The 12005-nt window shown below is 49.5% G+C and overlaps 1 protein-coding gene across 1 annotated transcript; it reads left to right on the forward strand.

Moving 5' to 3' along the window:
* Window positions 1-1194: 1194 nt before the first annotated feature.
* Window positions 1195-10408, forward strand: FZD4 (frizzled class receptor 4). The gene is made up of 2 exons (XM_026518282.4): window positions 1195-1832; window positions 3959-10408. The coding sequence occupies exons 1-2, from the start codon at window positions 1548-1550 to the stop codon at window positions 5285-5287; spliced, it is 1614 nt and encodes a 537-aa protein (XP_026374067.1). The 5' UTR covers window positions 1195-1547; the 3' UTR covers window positions 5288-10408.
* The last annotated feature ends 1597 nt before the right edge of the window (window positions 10409-12005 follow it).

Here is a 12005-nt window from a genome sequence, read left to right on the forward strand (position 1 = left end):
CCCATCTGAAACTCAGAGAGGCACAGTAGATTTACCACAGTCAAGCAATAAGTAAATGGCTTAGAAATCCACCTGCTGAGGGTTTCACTGGTCCCGCTGAAAAGGGAAAGGGTGAAGTAGCACAAACCTCCATCCAAGGGGTAGGCAGTGGGGTGGGGGAGGGCTGAGAATGAAGGGAGGGGAAATTGGATCAAAACAGCGGTTTTGATCCCCAGACTCCAGGGCCCTTCGAAGCAGCAGAGTAAGTTAGAGATGCAGGTTGCAGGGGAGGGATGCCCGGGAGACTGGGGGAGGGTACCCCCGGTGGCTGTGCGCCTTCTTCGCCTCCAGTGCACAGGTCAAGCCTCTCCCCTCCCGCCCTCTCACCCTCCCAACCTTATTTAGAAACCGTGTCCCCGAGACAGGAAGGGCGGCGGGCCGAGAAGCACGGAGCGTCCCGGTCTCATTTCCTTTCGAATCCCCCTGTGGAATTTCATTTCATACGGTGAGGAAATCGGAGCGCGAGACCGTCGGCTGGTCGGCTGCTCCGGGCGCCTCCCCCACTCGCGGCTGGAGACAGGCAGCTCCCGGGTGCAGGTCTGGCCGAGTCTGGGGGCGGGGAGACGGGGCCCGGCTCCAACCCAAGCAAGTTAGCAGTGAAAATAGCTGTGAGCTTGCGTTGTACCAGGCAAGGGGCTAAGCGTTTTACGCATTACCTCTAATCCTCCCAAGTCTCTTTACGGATGAGGAAACTGACGCCGAGAGGTTGAGCAATTTGCTCAAGGTCACACAGCCAGGATTTAAAGCCACAATCATTGTAAATCTAAATCCCGTGTTCTTTGTGTACGTTTCTCTGCCTGATAGGTAGGTAGCCACGGGCCGAGGTGACAGCCGGAAGAGGGGAAGGAAAGGGAGCCGACTGATCTGGGAGCATTTCTCACCTGGGAGAGGAGGGGGCAGGCTGGACCGGCGGGAGCAACTCGGCTCCATCCCCGCCTGGCCCCCGAGCGCCGCGAACCGGGTGGGAGGAAAGTGAGAGCCGGGCAGCCGGGCGGGGCGCTCCGGGAGGGAGGGAGGGAGAGACGGGGGAGGGGGGCTGGCGGGCGGGCGGGCGGGGGCCTGACCCTTCCAGCGGCAGAGGGGCCCCTCCCCTCGCTGCCCACGGCGCCCGGCCATTGGAGAGACGCGCTGTCTGTCCCGCCCCGCCACCGCCCAGCGAACCTCCAGCGCCGCGGAGGGCTCGGGCGGTGAGAGCGGCGCGGCGCTGGGTGCTGGCGGGATACGCCGAGACGCGGAGCGGACGCTGCCGGCGCCGGGTTGGGGTCTCACCGCCTGCAGCCATGACCCTCGCAGTCTGTCCTTCGGCCCCGGCCACGGGCGTCTAATATCTCACACATTCGCGCGCGGCTGCCAGAGACTCGGCCGCTGCCCCTTCTTCGCCCTTGGCGCTTTATCACACTCCCTTCCTGGGAGTCGGGAGCAGCGCGGGTAGCCGGCGCCCCCGTGCAAACTGGGGGTGTCTGCTGGACCACCCCCCGCCGCCGCAGACGGCGCCCCCGGCTCTGGCCATGGCCTGGCGGGGCGCAGTGCCGAGCCTCCTAGGGGCGCCCGGGGGCGTCGATCTCAGTCTACGGCTGCTGCTGCTGTTGCTGCTGCTCCTGGAGCCAGCGCGGGGCTTCGGGGACGAGGAGGAGCGGCGCTGCGACCCCATCCGCATCTCCATGTGCCAGAACCTGGGCTACAACGTGACCAAGATGCCCAACCTGGTGGGGCACGAGCTGCAGACAGACGCCGAGCTGCAGCTGACAACTTTCACGCCGCTCATCCAGTACGGCTGCTCCAGCCAGCTGCAGGTGGGCGCCCCCACCCCCACCCCTGGCGGGAGGGGACCCCTTGGGCAGGGACGCCCCAAACTAACTCCGTGGAGCCCTTACCGAGCCAAGCTCCTTGCCCCCTTCCAAGGCTGAAGGGTAAAACTGTCCTGGAGAAGTGATTTCCAACCCCACCCCCACTTTTCTGTCCCTTCTCAGGGACTGGAAGCCAAAACGTTGTGTAAGTCATCTGGCCTGCGAAAGAACCCACTCTTACACCCCGCCCTTCCGTTTTTCTCCCCTGCTCACCCGTGTCTGGCCAAGCCCCTAACCCCAGTGGAGCTGAGGGTTATCTTTGCCAAGGATTCTGGCCGCCGCTGCTCGCTGCTCGGTGGGCGAGTCCCCAGCAGGGCAGCCAGCTGCAACTAGACTTGGAAGGAGAGATAAGGAGCCGGGAACTTCTCCTCCCTCTCCGACCTCCTTTCTCCCCCATATTTTGGGATGGGTTATTAAATGAAACCCCACTGCCGCGTTTTCTGCGGGGTGGCCCCTCCTCGCGTCGTCCCGCATGACTTTAGAGGTCATGCAGGAAGGAATGGTTGGGTGGCTTGAGATTGTTCTGATCCTCGGGGTTGAGGGCAGATTTAGGATTTGGCGGGGAGAAATCACAGCTTGGGGAAAAGGTGATAGTGTGTGATCAAGCCCCAGGAAGGCAATTTGTATATTGGAAGATTTTTTTCAGTCATTAAAATTTTAAAGCTTCTGTAATGATAGAGGCAATGTTCAACCTACAATAGGTGAAGAAATAATTTGCATATACAGGGTGATTATAATCTTACAAAACCAACAACTAATTCATTTTTTTTAAAAAAGGAACTGAAAGAGATTTTTAAAAAAGAGTTAGCACTGGTTGTGTTTTGGTTGGTGAGGCTATGAGTGAGTTTTAGAAATTTAGGCAAGAGAGAACTTAGGGAAAAAATAGAGGGTAGTTGTCCAGGCTGAAAGCTTCAGAAATCTGTGGTTCTGGTTATAACTTCTGAGAGGTAAGAAACAGGCAGGCAGCTTCCTTATAGGTGCGTGTTTTTACATAGGTCATTTTAAAAGTTGGACTGTGGTTTCAGAAAGATGGTTGGGATTAGACCTGTAGCTGCTGAAATGTCCCTTCGGGGTTTTCCGAACTTTAGAACTAGGTTATAAAAGCTTAAGAAATGATCCTCTAGCTCTCAGTTTGGAAACAGCACATATCCTGACATCAGTGGCAATTTTGTTGGAGAAACAGCTTTTGCAGGGATATATATTTTTAATTACATGTATCCTGGGGAAGCAGCCAAGCTGTTTTGAAGGACAGGACTGGATCCCTTTACATGCTGGAAAATAGTTACTTGTAACTCTAGACTTCATAGACAACATCTGTAAGGAGCCAAGCCGACTGTTTATCAATGCTGGAGGAATTGAGGACAGCAACTGGACTCTCCCCTGCTGGTACTGCAGTTGCAGGGACTTCACATTTATATTTTCTATTGTGCTTCATTATTATTCATTGAGGAGACCTGGCCAAACAAAGCCCTGGTGACCAGAGACCTCAACCTGCATCCCATCCTTGGGTCTACTAGTGTCTCAATTAGGACATTTTCTGTTTCAGTATGGGACTGATTAAAAAAATAATTTCAGGGGATAAAGTAGAGAAAGAGAATATTAATAGGATAAAAGCTGGATCTACATGTTTGGTTTGTTTGTTTTTTTACATTTATTTTTATTGTGATAAAGAAATGAGGACAAAAATAAATCACCCCATCACCAGAATGACTCAGTCATTCGATTATGCTGTTCAGCTCTTTGAAAGAGGGAGATGCAAAGTCAAGTTTTAAGGTTTATTTTCTTAAGCATTATGCAAAAAGGGATTATGTAATTCTTCAGGTCCTTTTTATATATTTATTTATTTATTTATGTTCTCCTGGAAAGGATTGCTGGAACCCAAAGGAGCAAAGACTGCAAGCGATGGATTTTTAGGCACCCTAGTCTGAGGTCGGAGTAAACAGTCAGAGTCCCTATAGCTGGTTTAAAAGTCGATATGTACTTTGCCTGGAAGCATTCAACTCCACTTCGTGCAAGCATTTGGTCAGACTTCCAAGTCATTGTTTTCTTTGTTCATTTCATTACTTTTCCAGTTCTTCCTTTGTTCGGTTTATGTGCCAATGTGCACAGAGAAGATCAACATCCCCATTGGCCCATGCGGCGGCATGTGTCTTTCAGTCAAGAGGCGCTGTGAACCCGTCCTGAAGGAATTTGGGTTTGCCTGGCCAGAGAGCCTGAACTGCAGCAAATTCCCGCCCCAGAATGACCACAACCACATGTGCATGGAAGGGCCAGGTGATGAGGAGGTGCCGCTACCTCACAAAACCCCCATCCAGCCTGGGGAAGAGTGCCATTCTGTAGGCACCAACTCGGATCAGTACATCTGGGTGAAGAGGAGCCTGAACTGTGTTCTCAAGTGTGGCTATGATGCTGGCTTATACAGCCGCTCAGCCAAGGAGTTCACGGACATCTGGATGGCCGTGTGGGCCAGCCTGTGCTTCATCTCCACTGCCTTCACGGTGCTCACCTTCCTGATCGATTCCTCCAGGTTTTCCTACCCTGAGCGCCCCATCATATTTCTCAGTATGTGCTATAATATTTATAGCATTGCTTATATTGTTAGGCTGACCGTAGGCCGGGAAAGGATATCCTGCGATTTTGAAGAGGCAGCAGAACCTGTTCTCATCCAAGAAGGACTTAAGAACACAGGATGTGCAATCATTTTCTTGCTGATGTACTTTTTTGGAATGGCAAGTTCCATCTGGTGGGTTATTCTGACACTCACTTGGTTTTTGGCAGCAGGACTTAAATGGGGTCATGAGGCCATTGAGATGCACAGCTCTTATTTCCACATCGCCGCCTGGGCCATCCCTGCAGTGAAAACCATTGTCATCTTGATTATGAGACTGGTGGATGCGGATGAGCTGACCGGCCTCTGCTATGTCGGGAACCAAAACCTCGATGCCCTCACGGGCTTTGTGGTGGCTCCCCTCTTCACTTACTTGGTGATCGGAACTCTGTTCATCGCCGCCGGTTTAGTGGCCTTGTTCAAAATTCGGTCCAATCTGCAAAAGGATGGGACAAAGACAGACAAGTTGGAAAGGCTGATGGTCAAGATTGGGGTCTTCTCAGTCCTGTACACAGTGCCTGCCACCTGTGTGATTGCCTGTTATTTCTATGAAATCTCCAACTGGGCACTCTTCCGGTATTCTGCAGACGACTCCAATATGGCAGTGGAAATGTTGAAAATTTTTATGTCTTTGCTGGTGGGCATCACTTCAGGCATGTGGATTTGGTCTGCCAAAACTCTGCACACCTGGCAAAAGTGTTCTAACAGATTGGTGAATTCTGGGAAGGTAAAGAGAGAAAAGCGAGGGAACGGTTGGGCGAAGCCTGGGAAAGGCAATGAAACTGTGGTATAATGCTACCCGGGCTCCACGCTTTCCAAATTTTGAAGGGGGGGGGGAGGGGAATGCTAGCATTTTGGCTCAAGTGCGACTAAAAGTTTCCTGCAATGAATCTCAGTTTGAGCAAACTGGCAACACTTAAGTGACCCCTGTAAGCCACCGCCACCTGTCCCCCCCTCCCCAGCATCATAAAAGGAATGATTTTGCTGCAGACTTTGGAATGATCCAAAATGGAAAAGCCAGTTAGAGGCTTTCAAAGCTGTGAAGAATCAAAACATTGATCACTTTAGCAGGTCGCAACTTGGAGCGTGGAGGTCCTGCCTAAATTCCAGGAGGGTCCAGGGCGATGCTGCTTTTCCCTGCAGAGTAAGATCTGAGCTGTGAGTAGGTGACTCGCAGGGAGAAAGATTAACTTTTTTAACCCTTAAAATCTTAAATACTAACCGGGTCTTTCAGATAGCAAAGCAATCTATAAACACTGGAGATACTGGGTTCAGACAAGTGTTACAAGAGTTTTATAGTTGGGCTGATCTAACATAAACATTTTCTGTGGTGCGCTGTCTGCTGTTTAGAACTTTGTGGATTGCTCTCCCAAGAGGTGGTGTCAGAATCTTTCAGTGCCTTTGTCATAAAACAGAATTGTTTGAAAAAACGAAAGTACTGTACAAACACACATAAGGTATCCAGTGGATTTTTCTTCTCTCTTCCTCTTAAATTTCAATATCCCTCTTCTAGGCTGCTGCTGTTTTCTTCATTTTACATTAATGACTCAAAATAGGTATTTTTATAGGATTTTTTTTTTTTTTTTTGCACTGCAGCATGCCTAATGAGGGGGAAAGTAAGGGTGATTCACTTTCTGACAATCATTTAATTCAGAGGAAAATGAGATTTATCAAGTCGACTTACCTTACCAACCCCGGAGACCTATTGCATTGAGCAATGGGGACTTAATATATTTTACTTTGTGTGATTGCATCTATGCAGGCGCCAGTCTGGAAGAGCTAAAATGTTAAGTTTCTTGGCAACTTTGCATTCACACAGATTAGCTGTGTAATTTGTGTGTGTCAATTACAATTAAAAGCACATTCTTGGACCATGACATAATAGTATACTCAACTGACTTTAAAACTATGGTCAGCTTGCATTCTCAGAATGATAGTGCCTTTCTTTCCTCTAGCGTAAGAATGTTATCAGTCTAGCCTACTACCACAATGAAGACTTTTCTGTTTTGTAGAGAGAACTAAGGACAGCTAATCCAACTACTTGGTGCATAATTGTTTCCTAGTAATTGGCAAAGGCTCCTTATAAGATTTCATTGGAGGCAGTGTGGCCTGGAGTATTTATATGGTGCTTAATGAATCTCCAGAATGCCAGCCAGGAGCTTGATTGGTTAGTAGGGAATAAAGTGTAGACCATATGAAATGAACTGCAAACTCTTAACAACACAGGTCTTAATTGCCTTTTGCAGGGGTATCCAGAGCTTTTAAAATTTATGCTTTATGTTCCTCACAATGGGGTACCCCCCTAGCAGCCTCTCAAAAAGTTGCAATTCTTTTAAAATTGTAGCTGGACTCTCTTTTAACCTGCTTTAGGCCTTCTGACCGCCAGATCTCTGGGACGAGTTGTTGACAGTGTCACAGGTTGCTCTCCTTGTAGCTCATGCCTGTCTTTGCTTCAGCAGCTACTTTGCAATGACTCATTTATTTATTCATACCCCACCCCTCCCCCCTTTTAAAAACAGGTAGGAAACTCTTTTATCACATTTCTTTGTGGAAAAACATTTCCAGGGACTCAAATTCCCGAATAGGTGGTCAGATTCTGGAAATACACGTGTCCTTTCTGTGTTTTTGAGCTTTATGTCCGTGGTTTGACATTTTCCTTTCTTCTTTGTTTTTGGGGGCTCTTGAGCCATCTGAGGTGAAGATGCATATAAGGTCTGTTGTGTCTTTTGGGAGGGAAAGTCCTGGGGCTTTGAGGACAAATGCTAACTGGGCACGGGTGGCCCCTGTTGTGTGTGTGCTGAGCCCAAGTACCTTGGCTGGACTCTGGGTCAGGGTTCTAGGAGCATGAGAAATGATCCCCAGAAGGACCAGTTGAACTCCATCTGAGACCACATCGCCTACAAAATACAAAATGTGAACTCCCTGTGCTGCTTGCAGACAGTTCCCAGAGTTGGCCGGGGCCCTGGAGCACGGACCCAGGGGCAGAGCCTGCCCTTACTCACGCTCCACTCCAGCGTCTAGGGAGTTGTGCTGAGACTCCGGCCCAGGAAAGGAAAGAAGGACGGTGCAGTGGGGCACTGGTCTCACTGTGAGACCATAGGACTTTGTCAGGCAATTGTGTTTCTAATGTTTCAGTGATTTTTGTGACCCAAGCGGCACCTAGCAGGGGCCAGGCACAGAGTAGGTGATCAATATTTGTGAATAACGAAATAATAGAGTACGTGGGTGAACCTCTACACCCGAGCTCTGGAGCTAGTGCCCCGACAACTTTCTGGGTTTTAACATGTCCCTCTACAAATCACTCGTCTTCTCAGGGGAGAGTATATTTGATCAGAAGTGGCCGTAGGTGCAGATTGGATTAGTAGCCCGAGCAATGTCACAGGGCTGGGGGCCTTTCCTTTCAGGGTCCAGACAATGGAGAGTGTTTACTGTTTCAGGAAAAGAGCTTTGTGTCTGAGGTCAGTTACCAGTTACCTTGATGCGACTCCAACACCTCTTAAGCTGGTATTTGTTTAGAAAAAAAAAAAAAAGTCAATTATTAGCACATTTATTGAGTGCCCACTCTGTATAAAGCCCTGTGTTGGGTACCTTGGGGGACGTCGAGGAGTACAAGCTCTGTCCTTCTCACTGACCTGGACTGAGATTGCTCCTGGGTCTGCTGAATTTTGCTGTCGGTTTTGGGGAAGGAGGACAGGCCTCTGAATGGTCATCTGTTTCACTGTCTCCCGTCCCATAAATGCTTCCTGGGTCTTTCTACCTGTACTGTTTCTCTCATCCCTCCCCACGATTCCCTGCTAGTCAGTTACAGGGGTTTTGACAAAATGCCTCAGCCCTTTTTCATGACCACCTTTGTGGAGATCCCCGAGGAAGACTGTGAACACTGGCAGGAAGGATGTGAGCTCCCACACTTCATGTGGCTGTGGGGGCCACCATGCGGGGCTTGGGGTATTCCATGTGATGTGCACAGGGGAATTTGAGGACATCTTGCTAGGGAAAAGGTTAGGGCTTTTTGTTTTTGTTTTGTTTTTTAATTCTAGGATAAGTAGGGATGATTGTAGCTTCCCACAAAGTGCCTTGGCCTCTGGAGATTTTATTCAACGGGGCCCAAGGGTACCTCTCTCCTCCCCTCTGCTCTGTCAAACCCCTCTTTCTCTTCCTAAAGGCCACCTTTCAGGCAAGAGGAACACGGGGTCGGGTGGAACTGGCCAGAACCATCTGGTTGAGCTACTTGGTTGATTCATATCCTTTTTCCTCCCGTTTCCTGATCTCTGAGACGGCTTCTGAGCTGGCAGTCCTGAAACCAGAGAAGGGGGTGACACTGTTTACTTCCCTGAGATGCTCTCTGACTTTCCCCTCCCCGTCACTCCCTCACCTGCACCCTCAAGCCCAGAATCGGGGACACCTCTGTGTTGAGGTTCTGAATTGTACTCTTTACCAGCACCCTGAGCTCTATCTTCTCTGGTCCCCCCCTCCCCAGCCTCCTGGTCACTGAATTCAAGGCTTACTGTGTTAGCAACCAAGCTGGGACCCGAGGACACGGAGGAGCTTGACAGCCTCCGCTGTGGCGCACAGACGCAGTTTACAGGGATGTCCCCAGGCTGGTGCAGTCTCTGGCTTCTGGGGAAGTGGCCCCAGCAGCAGTCAGCGGGGAGAGCCACGGGGCGCAGACTCTGGAAGGAGCCCCCAGGATCAAGCTACGTCCTGAATTTCATTCTGTGATGGGAGAGATTGGAGGGAGTTGCCTTTCTAGCCAATTATGTCGAGTCCCTGGACTCTAACGGTTCCTGGTGTTCTTTTATTTACTTGGGTTCAGAGTCCTCCTCTGGGTTTGTATAATGTCTGGCAAAGGACCCAGGTTATCATTTTCCCTCTGGGCCTAGGTTATAGATCTTGGAATCTCCTAGAAGAGCATTTTGCTCCTTCCGAGGATCAGTTACCCGAGCCTTAAATAATGGATTTTGTTCTCCTGTGGTCTGCTCAGAGCGCTGTGCCGCTGCGGCTTGCCACGCGCATGTGCGGTCATGCCACAATGGCTCTCACCAAGAGGGAAGTGAGCCCTGACCCTCCCCAGCAGGCCTCTTCCCCTTGGGCAGCCCATTGGCCCTGTAGCAGCCTGTTCCTGTTTCTGATTTACCTTATTTCCCCTCTTTGCACCAGCGAATTCCCCATATTTGCCCAGGCAATTCGGAGAGGGTCCGTTTGGGGTCCTCAGTGAGCCATGTCCTCCAGTCTTTGGTGGCTCCCTGAGCTCCTGCAATATTCAGTATATGACCACTGTCATCTCAGAGGGGCTTCTGAGAAGAGGGGAGGGAGCAGCGCTGCTCCCTGAAGACTGGTCCATCTTCCCCCCAGAATGTGCTCCTCTCCACGTCCCGCTCATGGGCTTGGGCCCCAGCTTGGTTGTGCACTTTGGGAGGGGGAGGCTGCTCTCTCTCTCTCTCCCGGTGGGGCATCTAGGTGGTTCTGAATTTTTTCCTACCTCACAGGGATGTTGTGAGACTTTTGAAGGTCTGAGAATGAAAGGCCCCTTGAGCTCTTTGCAGGAAAGGTGGAATCAATATCAAGCATGATTCATGACAAGACGAACTGGGACTAGCAAGGCTGTGCAGAAGGCAGGCTGGTGCCCTGTGGCCTGTCCCTGGATCCCCATGCCGCCCTGCAGCTCCAGCCACCTTGAGGCCAACCCGTGGGGCCTTCAGATATTCAACATAGAGGTACCAGGCAAAGCCCTGCTACCCGTCCCCTAACGAATTACTGAACATCAAGGAAAAGGACCCTGCTTTTAAGGGTGTACAAACGTGTGTCTGCATTGATGTCTGTACTGTAAATTTCTAATTTATCACTGTACAAAAAAAATAAATAAACTTTGCTATTTAATTTTTGTATTAAAGGAAAATAAAGTTTTGTTTATTAACTGGTCTGAGATATGGCATATTCCTGGAGGTGTGCTCCCAGGAAGCACACATTCCCAGCAGTGAGAAACAGAGAATTTGGTCTGCAGGGCAGATTGAGAGCCTCTTTCTGAGAGCCTCTTTGTTTCTTTTCTGCTGGTGCTATTTTTCCCCTCTGGGATTTCTCTTGGGTCAGCAACCCCCGAGGTCCAAGGTCAACAGAATTTATCACTACTGTGGTCATCAGTATCACTCACATGGTCACATGATGCTTTGGAGGTACCCATAGTTCCCAAGCTGTCATCCATGACACCTCTTTTTGGCATTTCCACTATTTGTGGCCATTTTTAATATACTTTCCAAGCCCCTTTGACTTAATCTGGTGGCTTGAAAAAGTTCCTATCACCACTAGAGCCTTCAGGACTTTTTAAAAGGGGTAAGGGAACTTTTTTGTTTTTTTTTAACATTTTCATTAAAAACATTTTTTTCTTGGCTACCCAATGGTCATTTTGTATAATAGATATGGGAGTATGTTGTATCAGTCAACCAGGATAATGACTCCTTTAGTTAATTTTATAAATTGGGTGGTCTGCGTCTCCATATCCAGAAGTCATCAGGCAAAGCAAATTCAAATCCATTATCAGGACACTGTCATAGGAGCAAATAATAAGGACCGCACAGATACAGACGAAAGGGGAACCATGGCCATTGGAGATGTCTGCTGAGGGCCCAGAAGAGAACATCAGCCCTCTTGGTTTGCCTTTAAATTACTTTCCACACCCTGCTTTCTCCTGAATACGGCCCTAGTTTGGTGTAAGGACAAAGCCCAGGGAAGAGGGATCCGTAATACTATTCTTCTTCACTGCAGATTGCTATTGTACTTTTATCTGAAACCATAAATGAAGGGAGGTATGTAATTTAAATTCTCTTCCCTGTAAGACAGGCTGTGTTTCTCACTTCATTACCTACTCATTAAGTAGTTATGAAGTTAAGGAGAAGTCAGCACAATCTGGAATGAATTCATAATTGCACTTGTAGGAACACTTGCCATATAGAAGATAGTTTTATATTTACATGATTTCATCTTATTCTCATGGCCTCTCTAAAGCAAGCAGGGCAGGCATTGTCTTGCTTAAGGAAGAACTGAAAGTTGGGGCAGGGGACTCACCCAGGGAAGTTGCAGTATGGCCGGCCTGGTCTCCTCACGCCCAGCCCATGGATTTTTGTTGTTTTACACACAGTGGTGAGTGGGTGCGTTCACCCCAGAGACATGTTGAAGTCCTACCCCCTTGTACCGGTGAATGTGAACTTACTTGGAAATCAGGTCTTTGCAGACATAATCGGGTTAAAATGAGCTCACACTGCATTCGGATGGGCGCTCATTCAATGACTGGCATCCTTATAGTAAGAGGGCAGTTTGGACACAGACACTGAGGAGAGATCGCCTCGTGAAGGCAGAGGCAGAGACAAGGGTGATGCAGCTGCTGGCCAGGCCGGAAACCCCAAGGATGGTCAGCCCCCTGGAAGCTAGGAGGGAAGAAGAAAGATTCTTTCTGAGGGCCTCCAATGGCAGCCAACCCTGCCGACACCCTGACTGCAGACCTCTAGCCTCCATAACTG

The sequence above is a fragment of the Ursus arctos genome, unplaced genomic scaffold (assembly GCF_023065955.2).
Source record: "Ursus arctos isolate Adak ecotype North America unplaced genomic scaffold, UrsArc2.0 scaffold_22, whole genome shotgun sequence".
Taxonomy (NCBI): domain Eukaryota; kingdom Metazoa; phylum Chordata; class Mammalia; order Carnivora; family Ursidae; genus Ursus; species Ursus arctos.